Source organism: Anabas testudineus, chromosome 3 (assembly GCF_900324465.2).
Source record: "Anabas testudineus chromosome 3, fAnaTes1.2, whole genome shotgun sequence".
Taxonomy (NCBI): domain Eukaryota; kingdom Metazoa; phylum Chordata; class Actinopteri; order Anabantiformes; family Anabantidae; genus Anabas; species Anabas testudineus.
The window spans coordinates 13,054,928-13,070,444 of record NC_046612.1 but is presented as its reverse complement, the minus strand read 5'-3'; the positions used below and the strand labels follow the sequence as shown (position 1 = coordinate 13,070,444).

General features: G+C 41.2%; 1 protein-coding gene across 3 annotated transcripts in view; it reads right to left on the bottom strand.

Moving 5' to 3' along the window:
• Positions 1–1,352: 1,352 nt before the first annotated feature.
• Positions 1,353–15,517, bottom strand: part of cdkl5 (cyclin-dependent kinase-like 5) — a 31,298-nt gene continuing 17,133 nt past the window's right edge. Inside the window, exons 8-21 of one of the 3 annotated variants that reach the window (XM_026377565.1) lie at positions 14,893–14,983; positions 13,608–13,710; positions 12,489–12,575; positions 11,866–11,946; positions 10,792–10,967; positions 9,734–10,602; positions 9,204–9,544; positions 8,713–8,814; positions 8,272–8,377; positions 7,808–7,943; positions 7,593–7,698; positions 6,447–6,608; positions 5,468–5,734; positions 1,353–4,784 (exon numbers count right to left, since the gene is read on the bottom strand). In XM_026377565.1, coding sequence (XP_026233350.1) covers positions 4,374–4,784; positions 5,468–5,734; positions 6,447–6,608; positions 7,593–7,698; positions 7,808–7,943; positions 8,272–8,377; positions 8,713–8,814; positions 9,204–9,544; positions 9,734–10,602; positions 10,792–10,967; positions 11,866–11,946; positions 12,489–12,575; positions 13,608–13,710; positions 14,893–14,983 — 3,038 coding nt within the window. In that variant the 3' untranslated portion in view covers positions 1,353–4,373. The remainder of the gene's footprint in view (positions 4,785–5,467; positions 5,735–6,446; positions 6,609–7,592; positions 7,699–7,807; positions 7,944–8,271; positions 8,378–8,712; positions 8,815–9,203; positions 9,545–9,733; positions 10,603–10,791; positions 10,968–11,865; positions 11,947–12,488; positions 12,576–13,607; positions 13,711–14,892; positions 14,984–15,517) is intronic. The other 2 variants (XM_026377567.1, XM_026377566.1) reach the window with 2 other exon arrangements.

Here is a 15,517-nt window from a genome sequence, read left to right as displayed (position 1 = left end):
ATTTCTGCTCCCAACATCCCCGAGGCCTTGTCCCAAAACGTCATCTTTTACCTAACACCCCGTCATCAAAGTGTGTGCTCCGCTATACCCTTCAACAGCTACATGCATAAAACCACAAGTTGTGGCAAAATATTCAGTTTGAAAGCTTTTTAAATACAAACAGTTTTACTTGATTGAATTGAAATATTTGTTTGATATGCTCAATGAGCTTTCACTCAATCCACTCTCCATTGTCTGCGTTAAACCAGTCTCACACTGGGTGCTTTAATTTCATGAGTTCTCAATAGATTGTTCCTTTTGCAATGAAATGGCATAAATTCAAAGCAATAATTAGGCACGCAGAGGCAGCGTTGCTATGGAGGTTGTAGCCACAGGTCTGAGACAAGCTCTTCCGAAACATTTGTGTCCGTCTGTGACAGGTCTATGAATTGATAAACAGGGAATTTACAGTTCTGCACCTCTCAGTCAGTCTCGCCTTCATATTAACTTTAAGGATAAGTCTGGTAATATTCAGCATTTCTCCTTCTCTCAACAAAGACCAAATCCTGGCAAGTACTGATTGTGAGGAGAAAGCCTGACAGTTTCTCTTATATTTCATTTTATTACTCCTGGAAACTCATGAATGATCCACTAATGTTGTAACTCATTTAGAATGACTAACATGTAGAGCACCCCATAGTGCTGCTGCTGTAGTCAGTGGCTCGATGTGTATTACACGTGTCCACAGGTGAAAATAGACCTCAACGAATGCACAGTTTTGTCCGGTTGAGCAAGTGTTTGCTATAAACTACTGTTCCTGGGAGTTTCAGGAAATTAGAAATGCTTCTGTAAACTGTAAAACTATACAATTGTGACTCATTTATATTCTCTTTCTCAGTTTGAACACGTTGTCTCAGCCTCAGGCCCACAGCTATAAAGTTTTGACCAAAGGACTAAAAAATGTTGAATGATGTCAGACCTTTTCTGACCTGCGACCTCCAGGTGTTTGTTAACACTCAGCTTTTACCTCAGGCTCCACGTTTCTTCAGTGCTTTACTGTGAAGACTGAGTAATGGACAATTCACTAACATTCGCATGTTTTTCTGTGTTGTGGTCAACTCCTGATTTTTGTCTGTAACATTTCAGTTCCCATGGTGCTTTGAGAATACACTGCAGAGTTTTATTCACTCTGAACATGTGCTCTTTGTTGTATCTTTCAGCTGTTTCCTTCATTAAAACGTTACCTGTCTGTTCCCATGTTGTGTCTCTGTGTTACAGAACAAACGGATGAGCCATTCAAAAATGTACAGTTGGCTTTTATTATGAGACTCTATCATTTTTAAAGTAGAATGGTCCGTATAGATACACTCTTATTTCTATTTACACCTTGTAAGAAGTGGGAAATGGCTTAATGAAAAAAAAAAACAAAAACGGATGTTTTAGGAAACACATTCATATTTGTGAACAACGATTCCTCTTCTTCTTCTTGTCTCCGTTCTCAGTGGGTGTGACTTGCTGGGGGTTGGAGCCTACTTTTCCATCTGATGTGGTTGAGCCAGTAAGCTAACGTAAGGCTTCAGGTCACTGGCAAGGCAAACTTTATCATCACTCTGTCCCATTAAAGATAAAATCAAACCCACACCAGCAGTCACTTACAATCATTAGCAAACACATCTTTTACCTTTTCCTTTACTCACAACACGGGTCAGTTTTATCTGTCCTGGTTCATGTTGGAGGACAAATTGAAATAAAATAAAAAAAGTATTGCAGCGCAATGTCATGATATTGTATGTGGACACTTCTCACTTAGATTTCCCGCTGAAAGTTCTTCTCTGTGCTGTGTTTTACTCCAAATTAACTAACCATTGCACAATCTGCATCAGTCTGAGTCTCGTTCTGAATGTTATTGCTTTCAATCAGTCATTTAGTTAATTGGTTTATCTGTAATCCTGTCGATGGAAACAAAACATGAAACTCCCCAAAACCAAATTCTCTCTTTTGTCCACTGACGTTTTGAATTTTGCGCAAATGAATCTATCCTTCTTTCCTTTGTTCTCTCCTTCTGTGCCGTAAAAGCCTTTCTCCAAGCCAGAGGGAAGGAAGAAGGAATGAAGCGTCAAAGTCAGACTGAAAGAAGAACTACACTGTAAACTTTGCCTAGGCCACAAATAGTTTTAAATCATCCACAGGTCAGTAGATGACAAGTAAATGCTTTTATGAATGACCACGTTCAGTAAATCATCCCTGATCACAAGTAAGTTGATGTAAGAGAAAGAAAGGCTGTGAAGCAAAGAGGAAAAATAATTCAGATTAGCAAAAGTCAAGCTCTTCAAAATGCACACAGAACATGTAAACAAACACATTAAAGGAAAAGTCTGGTGTTATTCCATATAGTTGTTGACCAAATCCAGACCAATGCATATTTCTATTTAATGCTATACTAATAGCATTAGCATAAAAGCATAACTAATTGAATCCTATTTAATACTTCTGTCTACTTGGCAGCAGGAGTTAACTGTTCAAATTAAGATTTTACATAAAATGTCTGTTCAAACAAACAAACAAACAAACAAACAAACAAACAAACAAACAAACAAACAAAAAGAAAGTTCAAACAATACAATGCTTTAAAAAAAAATTAAGCCAGCTACCATTTTAGCGTATAATTATTATAATGCATTGGCAGTGTTAATTTGTGGCCCCTTATGAGCAGCACATTGAGATATCTGACTGCTGTTTGAGGCCCAAAGAGCTAAAATCAGCTGAAATACTTCGATATGTAGCTGAACTTTTTTTTAAAGTTATGCCCACTTGGCCCATGGTATCTCAGATTTATGATGACCTCACCTAAACATGTAATGTATTTGACATTGTGACCCTGACGAAGAGGGTCGAAGAGGGAGAAAAAGCCAATTTACTAAAAGTGCATTAATATGATGATAATATGTGCAGATTTACTAACTATAAATAGGATCCTGAATGCAGGACATTTCTAGATGATATCTTGTTCTAGTGCTCTTCTACTTTCACTTATGTAAAGAATCTCAGTACTTTTTCCACTGACGCCACTATCAGACTTTGGCTTTTAAACAAATAATAAAGGACGGACTCCCTAACAAAAACATGGAATATCACCAGACAAATCTATTAAGCTCTTAAAGGTTGTAGGTGAGGTACGTTTCTTTTTTGTAGAGCGCTCTCCTACTATCTTGAAACACATAAAATGTTGTTTCAGTGGTTAACTTTTAACCAGGGTTGTGTCGTGATGTGGGCAAAAAATGCCCCTCACTTATAGTTAAGGCTGTCGACAAAAGCAACATGGCAGCATGGAGCTGGATAAAAAAGCAGAAAGGCTGAAAAATGGGGCTTATTTTAAAATGGTGACATTAAATGAACCGACTATTATGTCATGCACAGAGCCTAACAGTCTCACTCTGGCTGTTCTGCTACCAAACCCTGTGAACAAACAGCCCGACTTGTCACAAAACTGATGTTATGAAGGTAATGGGCAGATTTTTACTACAGCAGATGTCATGTCAAAGATTTTTACACGTTGGGCAACAAGTATTCATTAATATTTCTTTACAATTGGATGTGACAAACAAAAAAAGGGCAAAAGTAACATGATATAATGTGTAAATCTGTTAATAACATATCAAATTGAACAAAAAAAGGACATTCACCATTATTAAATATTCCTTGTGACATATTGTATTATCAACACATAAATATCTATGCATTTCTTTGTGTCGAAACTAAAGCTCTTGCAATTACACATTTATTTCTATGTTACCATATAATATTCCCATAAAGCCTACATACTGTGTCATTTATAGCTTATATCCTTGAATTTAAAACAAATAAATATTTAATAAATAATATTGATATAAATTAATTTTTTTTCTTTCTTTTTTTTTCTTTAGTTTTTGTTCATATCAAATATCAGAGCTTGAAAAACATTTGAGTTCATTGGCCACTGGAGTGACAGAGGCGGTCTGATGTGTTGCAGTAGTGTCCTGTGAGCAGAAGGTGGCGGCAAAGAGGCCACATAGGCAGTGTCTCCTTGACAGGAAATATCAGCTTATTCTGATCTTCAAACCTTGTTAAGTAGAGAGAGAGAGAGTAAGATCCAGCTCATACAGTATTGGCATCCCGACAGGGAGTGAGCCCTTTCCTGTCTTTGTTACCCTCAACTCACATATACACACTGTTACTGGTGTTTGACCTGTCTTGGTAGGTTTCAGAGACATGAACGGATGACTACACGTCTGATTGAAGACTTGATCCAGAGGAACAGGCTTTCATGTAAACCTTTACTACAGTACCATGATATCTGCAGCTGGCAGATGCGTCCAGGATAGAGCCACATTGGAGGTGGTGTGGTTTAGGGGGTTTTAAAGCGCGGTTTCCTTCAGGTCGTTGAGGTTTGGCATCCTGGTGCGGGAGGCTCGGGTGAAGGTGGGTCCGTTTTTGCCCGGTTTGATACCCAGTTGTTCAGGGGTGAACTGAGCACCTTCTGCTCGTTGTAAAGCAGATACGTGCCAGCTGGACTCAATCTGTCCGGGGATAGGGTAGGCGGCCTTGCGGCTCTTAGCCTGGGCGGAGCTGCTCACCCCGGTGTGCCCCCTGCTCTCGACGTGGCCCCGGCCCTCAGGGTAGCCCGCTTTGGAGGAGGAGGGCTGTGGAGGGTTGGGGTGGGGGGCTTGGAAGCGCAGGTCTGGAGGAGGAGCAGGTGGAGGCTGTCCTTGATTTGAGGAAGAAGGGGAGAGGTGAAGGAGTCTGCGGAGAGACTTGAGTGGCTGGCTCTGGGGGGAGGAAAATAGATACAGTCAGACTTCTTTATTTGTGTCATTGTCCACAAAATCCCCTGAAAAGACAAACCCAACACCTGTCAGTCCGAACACAGGTCATGACCAGATGAACTTACAGCAAATAGAGGATTTAGAGGAAATTATTAGGCAAAAATTTTGCTTTTAATTTATACTTTGAATTACGTTTAAGCAAAAATGCCAAGAACGCAGTGAAAGCCGTTTCTCATATGTGAATATTTTCATTGGGGAAGAGTTTAAAAAGCTTTTAATTAGAATATGTTAATGCAGCCATATTTATTTATTTATTACCATTTTCTGACATTTTATGTACTGGACAATTAACTGACTAATGAAAAGTTGCTGATATATTACAATTAAACTCACATACACACACACATAATACATCTGTCTGCAGTTAATAAATGTGTGTGTGGAAAGTGGATGACATTTCGGCTGATATTTACTACGGCTGGCTTTGTCATTACAGTCACATTATGACAATGTTGGATGCACAACCTAAGATTTTGTGTAGCCTCGCAAATAAAATATCTATTACATGACATAAATAACATGATTTGCATTTAATTTACATATTTGTGACTGATCATAGGGTTCTTTTGTTTAAAAAAACACAAGGGGCCAGATAAACAGTAGTATACCAGTATGTACAAACGTACCTGAGAGTGTGAGTCCACTGGTTTGTCTGGTGGCCAGTCATTCACTCTCTCTCTCTCCCTCCCTCTCTCCCTCTCTCTCTCCCTCTCTCTCTCCCTTTCTCTCTCTCTCTCTCTCTCCCGTTCCCTCTCTCTCTCTCTGTCTCGGTCCCGGCTCTGTTCTCGTTCTCTGTCTCGGGAACGCTCTCTGTTTTTTCGTCGGCTGCCGTGATGAGAGGACGGCTTGGCGCTCCTCTGCAGGGACATGTGTTCTTGTCCATTACCAGGAACCTAACAATCCAGACATAGAATACAGGAACATTATCAGTTATCCAACACGTTCACTTTGTGTAAATGTAAGTTCCTCTACAGTGAGGTTACCACAGTCATTTTCATCATCAGCACCAGACAAAACACAAATACTGTAGGTGGAGATTAGTGATGGCTTTAATGTCAATTAATTGTTTTTATTCCACAGCTTAATCATTAATTCATGCTCAAACCTTCAAAATGCTCAAAAAGATCTTGAAAAACAAATAAAACAAAACAAATAAAGCTGCAAATTTTCATTTCTGAAAAGCCCAAAGCAGAAATATTTGGACTGAAACTATTTTTCAATTATAAGTTAGGTAGATGAGAAGAACAACTTTAGACATGCCGGTAAGTGGATTTTGTTATTTTTGGAAACCATGTTGAATATGTTAAGGACCCTCAAATGGTAAAATGATCGTTTGAAAAGGATGAGTCTTGACGTGCAGAAGTCAGCACACACTGCAGCATGAAATCAATGTCTTACAAGCAACGTGAATGCAAGGTGACTTCATTAGACGTACATTATCATAGCAAGACAAAATGGATGTGCAAACACCGTGCAGTATTAGACATATTTGAAATCCTATCAGTTTGCATTATTTCTCAGTCAGTCAATCATGAGGTTCTTGAGAGGATTTCAAATCAGGTCATTTTGAGTTAACATGCAGCCATAGTGTCGAGGTTAGATTACTGGTGAGGCAGGGTAGGGCGCAGTAGGCTGGTGTTGTACCATGGGCGAGGCGACTACAGGTAGGACTTTGACAGCTGAGTTGTGCTTTAAGCTATTCTTAGAGCTAAACAGGGGGAAAAGACTTTTCTTGATGCTGGGATTCCTCCTGTCCTCCATGTCCGTCTGTGGAGCACAAGACGCACAGCCACAACTCTCAACACACATTTTAAACAGAAAACAACTGCAGCATGTGATCCTCAATCATCGGAAGAAACACGACTTAACAGACACAGAGAGCAAAATCAATAATAGCATGAATAGTTGATTGTTTCATAAATAGGATACTCGAGTTTTATTGCAGCTTGTGCCTTTTTTTTTTTTAGAATTTCATTTCCATGTTTTATAATAACACTGTGCAGTAAATGATTGGTGGGATGATCAAACGAGATGTGAACAAGTCAACCTCTTAGGCACGTTATCTAAAACACTTTGTTTAGAGGTGAAACCAAAATGTGGGTAAAAAATTCTATTCACACAGGAAAACTGTATGTTTCCTCTTATCTTGTTTAGCAAAAGTAAAAAAACAACTGTACTCACTAATTGTGAGGTTAATTTGGGAAGCTGATCTGTATGATGTGATTCAATAGTGTTTTTATTTTCATTTTATTTGTGGATCTGGCTGAAATTGTTTTTAACTGACTCCAGAACCGAGTGACAGAGCGACTCATTGATTCTTTGGTCGTCAGTATGTATTTTGTACCAAGACTAATGTATTTGCTCTCTTATTTAAAAAAAAAATCTGCCTGCTGCTCCTGTTTCTTTGCCTGTAGCAGTTTTGCTGTTTTGTTCCTAGGTTTCATCTAGTATCTTCAGTCCAACGCTATTATTAATAGTAGAAAGAAACTAGGCTGGAAACTAGAAAATAAGAAAAATAAGAAAAAGAGAAAACAGGAATAATGCTGTAATAAATTTAGAATTACCCTTTATATCAATTTTCATCCAGTAAGTAATATGAAATAGTTAGTTTTCAAAGTGACTAGTAACAGTGTTATATAATTTTAACATGCTCAACTCTGGAAAAGAAATTTACCACACACTAAAATATACATTATATAAAACAAAGCATCTAACTAAATGAAATATTCTGTTTGATTTAAATGAGCTTACTATTTGTGTCTTCTTCTTCTTCTTTTTAATGGCTCTGAAGAAGCCTTGTTTTTCCTTCTCTTTGGTCGGCTCTGGGGGATTCATGACCATCGCTTCTGCAGCAGTCCTAGTCAAAAAATGTGTATTGTAGACACAAAGTGTATACAGTCTAATTTTTCTTTGAACTGTTGTTGTAGCACAGCCTGAAGTTACATTGAAGGAAACCAAAGTCTCACCAGTCGAAAGCGGTCTGCCGTTTTGAGTGGTTGGCCATGGCAACAGGGTCTCCAGGTACGACAGGCCCGACTGGCCCTCGGCCCTGCCCAACACCGTCATGGAAGGAGGTCGAGTTATCTGGTCTGGGAGAAGGAACTGAGGAGAAACAATAAGGAGAGAAAATTATTAAAAGGGATTTGTTTGCTGATCAAATTTAAAAGGAAAAGCTGCTTTGCACATTAGCAATTTTTGATATTTAACATATTCTCACAGTAATTTTCTCTATAATGACATTTCCCATGAATCAATGAATTTAGTGTCAGACTTATTTATCCAGCGCAGTTCTCTTATGACTTTATGTCACTTGGCGAGTCACCCATATACAGTAGAGAAGTAATATTTAGGGGTCTAAGCACTTTCAACATGTATTTTAGATGCATATATACCACACACATTTTGTGGTTTGGTGGTTCCTGTTTCTTACCCCGGTAGAAGCTGCCCACTCTCCGAGGCATTGACTCAGTGAAGATCATTCGGTTCTCCTTGGAGGAACCGGCATCCTCACCATGGGGGTCATGGTACATACCAACCTAAGACACACACACATCGTGCAGACACACAAACACACACATGGACACAGGACCATACAAAGTTCCTCAGTATCTTCATGTTTGTGACACACAGTTCCACTTAATCTTGCCTCAACACTTATCATTAGCTATCACATTCCTTACTGCTCACGTCACAAGACATTTGGGACAATCTTAAAGCTTTTCAGTGAGGGTACATTTATACCAGCGACAACGTGCACTGAAGCTGTTGACCTGAGTAGAAACAGAAAAAGCTATGGAAACCAGCGGTCAGAAGAGCTACTGCCTGTTTTCAGTAAACTGGTTGGAGGTAGGGAGGAGTCAGGGGGTCGGACCTCGTTTTTAGAGCGCTGTGTAAGAAAAGCAGCAGTGTTGTCCCGCGTAGAGTCTTTGATGGGAGCACAAGGGTGGCTCATGTCTTTAGGGGACTGCTCACTCTGTTGAGAAGATGGACAGGTGCAGATCAAAGCAGACTGGAGAAGCAGCATGAAGCAGTGGCAAAGACAACGTGACACACACTGACAGTCCCTGCACACACACACATGATTTCAGAAAATACCCAAACTTGCACACACACACATTTTCAATATAAATAGAAAAGAAAAAATCCACCCTTTAGCACTGCTGGCTGCAAAGCTGAAGGCATAGAGCTTTGGATTAGTTTATGTTAGGGGAGCATAATGAAGTTTTTCTCAATTTGAACCTAATGGATCCATCCATCCACCCAGCCATCACATCATCATAAAAGGAGCCGTCATCATGTGACATATTCTTTTAGGGTGAATTTTTCCTTTAACCACTACCACACTCCCACACTGCCACTAACCCTTGTCATGTCCTCAGTGCAGTCCTCTCTTGAAGAGCTCACTGAGTGTCCAGTGAGGGTGGTCCGGTGCTGCAGCTGAGGAGAGAGGAGCTGCAAGGAGCTGGCACGTGTTGGGATCGTCTGCCCTGGTGCAGGCAAGCCCACCATCCCACCCTCGACCCCGTGTGGTCGGTGGCGCTCCCTCCTCACGTACATGGAGTGGCGTTGAGGCCGTTGCTGAGATGAGAAGGGAGAGGTGTAGCCCAAGCCGTAGTGATAAGACTCGTGTGGGGAAGGCAGAGTGTGAGTGGAGGGCATCCCTGCTCCTCCTGCATCTAAGAGCTCTGGAGCTGCTGCATCCTCTGGGGAAGAGAGGAGAGATTTGATCAACTGCTTCCTCTAGAAAACACGAGAAATGTCTTGACTTTGTGATTTTTCCAAATCTATTAATCAACCACAAATCTCATTATGACATGTACTTCGATCATGTTCTGCTCACATCTGAGACATCTATAAATAACTCTCAAAAATGAATTGACTCTTAAACCTACCTGGTGCTAAAGATTTATGTCTGGATTTGTGTCTGGACGAGGAGTCTAATGTGCTGCTCTCCATGCGGACATTGCCGCTGCTACGAGAGGCGGGGCTGTGCCCAGATCGATCGCTGTGTCGAGCAGAGGGGCTGCCAGGTGGCCCCGGAGGACCTGAAGGGGCATTGAGGTCTAAACAACTGGCAGGGAAGAAGCGGGCAGCGGGTCCCACTCCTGCCGTTGCGTTGGAGTTTGGGTCATCTGGGTGGATTCGAGTATCGCTGAGGTTTCCCACAGATTTGGCATCACTCAGCGCGCTGTGGCTCTTCGACAGGCTCAGATAAGAGGCTGAACTCTTAGACGAGGAGGACATGGATCCATGGGCAGAATCGGCCATGCTGTGGGCGTGACGGCCATGTTGCTTCTCTGCTCCAGACTGCAGCGTGTTGGTCTTACCCTCCAGGAAGGTGTGGCGGCTGGATTGCTGCTGCTGCTGCTGCTGCTGCTGCTGCTGCTGCTGCTGCTGCTGTTGCTGCTGAGAGCGAGAGGAGGTGCTTTTGCTATGGCCATATTTTGCCCCATGGCCCTGGTCTGACAGCTTTGGAGAGGGTCCCAAGTTGAAATCAAACTCTGTCTTGCCTTTACCTTCCTTTGGACTGAGGAGGTGTGGCAGGTTGTTGTTAACCAGGTCTTTGCTGGATGAGACAGAACGGTTGAGGGTCTGGGACATGTACTGTCCCTTGGGGTGGAGTGTAGGACTTAAACTGGATGGGGCAGGTTTGTTACCATTAAGGAAACTGTCATTGCCAAGGTGATGGAGGTCACCATGACGGGGGAGGCTGGAACACTCTTTAGTGTTGGTGCGACGGCTTGTGCTCTTACTGTGACTCCTGGAGGAACAGATAGTTCATCAAAACACTTACTAGCATGGTAAAACTGCTGTGATTTATTTTATGAATAAAGAAAAAAATAGCATAAATTCTGTGACAACAAAAGATGTTTACTGCTTTTGAGTTGAGTGTCATCTTAAAAACATCATTTATAATCCCAAACTAAAACTAAAAAAAACATAGTCTAACCTTGTAGGCACTGTATTTTCTCCATGATGGTGTGTTTTCCTCTTGGAGGGCCGTGGTGGGTTAGGCGATGCAGGAGGAGGCCTCTCTCTCTCTGACTGCCTCAGAGGCTGGAAGGCTGGATGGTTCAAACTCTGCTCCGTCAGAAAACGCTCCGTAGGGTTTAGCAGCAACAGATTCTGATGGGAAAAGACACGCACACAGAGGAAGCTATTTTAGTAGCTTGTATATCACCTTGTATAGTCGCTTCTGTAAGTCTTTTTTCATCTTTTTATCTTTTAAAATGGATAAAATGGCCATTTTCCAACTGTTCCCTTAACTATATTTGAGATGAATGCAGAATCAGTTCAGAGTTCACCCCTTATGTATGTTAATTTAAAGTACATTTTCCATGCTCTCCAAATTTAAACAAACAGTATTTGTTTTGTTTACATTCAGTTTAGTTTTTAGCGCTCTGCAGATGTAGGGGAACCTGCTGAAAGGACAACCATCTCAGCAGCACTACGTCAATCAGGTTTTTATAGTAGAGTTACAACATAGAAGCCACTTTGAGTAAAAGGCAGATGGCAGCCTGCTAAAAGTTTGCCAAAGGGTATTTAAAGGACTCAGAGAGCATGAAGAAAAAGCTTCTGTGGTCTGATGAGACAAAACTTTTATTCTTTGGGCAGAACTCCAAGCACAATGTCTCGCGAACACCAGGCATTACTCATCACCTGGCTCATGCCACCACTATGGGAGGTGCATTCCAGCGACAGGGAGACTGGTCAGATTGAGGGAAGGACGATTGCAGCCAAACACTGAAAAGTCCTTGCGGAAAATGTGCTTTAGAGTGCAGGAGGCAGCGCAATGTCACCTTTCAGCAATACAGTGACCCAAAGCATACAGTCAGGACAAGGCTGCAGTGGCTACAGGAACAGTCTCTGACTCTTGAGTGGCCCAACCAAAGCCCAGACTAAAACCCCACAGGACATTTGTGGAGAGACCTGATGATGCCAGTTCACAGACAGTTAATTTCCCATGTGAAACTAGTTTTTGATTTGTTAATATGTGGAGTACAGTACGGTCTTTGTAGTTTACCTTCATCAGATCCAACATCAAACCAGTCAAGATGCCTTGATAGCGTCTCTCCAAAGTCTGAGGATGAGTAACTGTGGGAAACTGACACACACACACACACACATGCGTGTGCGCGCACACACACACACACACACACACACACACACACACACACACACACACACACACACACACACACACACACACACACACACACACACACGGGATCAAATTTGTATCCAACTTTTTTTGTGCATTAAGAATTACTACTAGGATTTCCAACATACAGTAAATGTTCCTGGCAGTAACACACAGAAATCTATCACTGGGTCACACTAAACCAACTACCTAACACACAAACACACACTCACACACAAAGTCTTGTTTGGCCTTCTGGGACATTTTCTCTTGCTGCTAAACTGAACACCAACCACCTATTTCATGAGTCATAGCAATCCACTCAGTCATGGTGCTGGGAACACTGCCACAAGAGAGAGAAGGAGACAGAGCAGGAGGGAGACGGATAGGAGGTAAAAACGGAGAAAGGGAGGAGGAGAAACAAGAAGAAGAAGAAGAAGAAGAAGAACAAGCAGAAAAAAACACAAGCCAACTCAGAAAAACCATAAGAGATCAATATTTCCTACCCTGATTCCATGAAATCGAGGATTGTTGTAGAAGAGTTTCATCTGCTCTGAAGGAAGTGGACCCAATACCTTCTGAATGGTGAAGAGCTGGAGATAAATGCATAATTAGCAGCATCAGAGTTATTATACTCTATGAACATTTTCCATATTCACAAATACATGAAGTGAGTGTGAAAATGTATTTAACGCATTTACGCATGGTGATTGTTTTATCAACTCCCATTTCCAAAGTCAAGAATGAACTTTGAACCTCAACTTTTCTTGACAATAGGCCCATTGAGTTGAGTGAAATGAAAAACCAATGAAAATGTAAATCTATAGTACGTTTCCACCACAGCTTGGCAAACTCTGCTGATAAAGTTCCTTCACTGAGCAGATACAGTGCACTGTTTATCAGGTAAGGTATTAATAATGATTAAAATATGTAATGCAAAAGGTCCCGTGACTTTTAATATCATTACACATATCACAGTTTTTAGGATGAAAGGTGGGATACATAACTATACATAATTACTAAAGACTCATGATGGCATGGGGTTGGGGATTAAGCTGGGAATTTGGGCTATGTATAAATACATTTATCTGGAGTTATGAAGGCTATTAAATGGCTGAAAATATGGACAAATGCTGATCACTACTCCAAGCATCCATCATGTTGTCTCCCAGTTGCTTATTTTGTCTGAACCTCAATCAATGTGTGAAAGAAAGGAACATCTTTCTTGTTCAGATGTTGAGTCCAAAATACTGTGACTGTGATTTTGGCATCAAATTCACAACACGGTTAAATTGTTAAAAACCAAACAAGAAAAACAATTTCAAGCCAATATTGTGTCTTCCTTGGTTATAGAGTGATCAACTTTTCTATGTATTTACTCTTACTTAAAGCTACAGTATGTAACTGTTAGAAATTTGTTTATATGCTGCAGTATTTTTACTTATGGAGATTTCAAACCCTGAAAGGCCGGGCGATGAGTTGTGGAGGAGGAGATCTGGGTGAAGTAGAGCAGACTTATTTCCAGTCCTATGCTACTGCTTCATCGGTCCCCAAAAGTTGCATATTGTAGCTTTAATCTAATCTAATCAGCTACTTCTTTCAATTCAATTCTCTGACTGACCAACCTGATCAATCTCACTTTCCCCTGGAAACAAGGGCTGCCCGTCACTCAACTCCCCAAGGATGCATCCCACTGACCACATGTCCACCGCCTTTCCATATGGAGCCCTGAGATGGAAAGAAAGAGTGGGAGACCAAATAGTATTAATTTATCTTATTTTAGACTGTATTTTATCACTGAATTTAAAAATCTGTTTTGCAAGAACATCTTGGCCAAGACAGACAGCTTGAAATGTTTGTGTATAACATGATAATACACATTATAACATAAACATTCAGACAAACAACATCAAAATACACATGGATCTGTCATTTGACAATATTAAACAATACAATTATGATTAAAATTACAATTAACAAAACTCCAGCCATAACCCTGCCATCCATTATCTATACCTGCAGCCACAATGAAACCAACCACCAGTAAAAACTGCCCAGCGAAACCAGTGACTGTTATTTTAGTTCATTTTGCAGACGGAGGCACGTACGGTGAGCTGCACATGCATAAGCTCTTTTACCAAACTCCTCAGGTGTTCATGTGAAAAGCGTCAACAACCACAAGATGACCTTGTAAATTAAATGATGGGGGTGATAATGGTGATGGCGAATGGAGTTAGAGGATGATGGGGTGAAAATTAATCCACCAAATGAAGAGGATATTATGAGAATGATGGTAGTGATGGAGTATTAGAGGGGGCGGCACAGTGAAATACAATAAGATGATGGATGCTGTGTTTCTGATGGAGATGCTCATACAGAGGATGGATGGTCAAAACTGAGGGAATGGAGCTGAAGAATCTGGTGAGAAATGGTGAGAGATCTGGCAGCAGAGAAGCAGAAGAGCGGTGGTGTTGGAGGGAGAGAGTATTTGAGTGGGTGGCATTCAAACGCTGTCTCAATAAATGTTCCAGGGCATTTACTAAATCAGGCTACAGCAGTGAGGCTAGATGACGTTCAGCTGTCTCCAAGCTAGAATGGACATTGAATGCAGCAAGGGCATTGGAAACAACATAAGCAACAAAAGCATCCGTGAAACAGATATTTGATCTCAGTGTGTGGCATACGCAAAGGTTCATGTTGTTATGCTGTAGCGGGTGACTCATCGCCTCTTTTTGGGTGAAGCAGTAACACCCTCTCCCCAAATAAAACGACGAGGATGAAAACGATCAACAGACTCGATCCTTTCTCCCTTTACTAGCATAGTTAATATGCAAACCGGTTTCTATCTCTTTCTGAACACATTGTTTACATGTCTTAGTACACTGAAAAATACAGTTTTTACAGACTCACCCCAGAAGCAGCTCTGGTGAGCGATACCACCGTGTGGCCACATACTCGGTGTAGTTGGCATCTGTTCCTTCAGACAGGTTACGAGCAAAACCTGATGCAGAGAAACACGGACATTACTAAATCACACAGAGCTGACAGACGTACAGTACTCCAAATTAACATGCAGTACTCTGATTTAGGAATGTTTTACACTCCCTCACATCAAGTACAGTCAACACGGAAGTCATTGGGACAGATACAGTTATAACACAGTCATCATGCCATGTGACTCCAATTGGTTATGTCGGTGCAGGCAGGCTGATACTGCGCTTCAGATAACTGGTGTACAGAGAGTCCATTTTAAGCACGAAAAATCACAATAAACAGAATGCCAGCTCCAACAGTGAATAACAAACAAGTCTCACCCCAGCTGACTCAGTAGGGCTGCATTAGCCAATTATGCAAAACTAATACACCGTGTGATTTTACAAAGATTTCTGCAAATGTAGAATACACACCTGGGGAACTGTACAATGACAGGTGTCTTAGTATTTTACAGGGGAGACAGGCGCCTAACATTATCCTGGCTTTCTGGAAATGTACCTTTGGAACATTAATTGTGATAACAACAATCAGTAAATTTTTA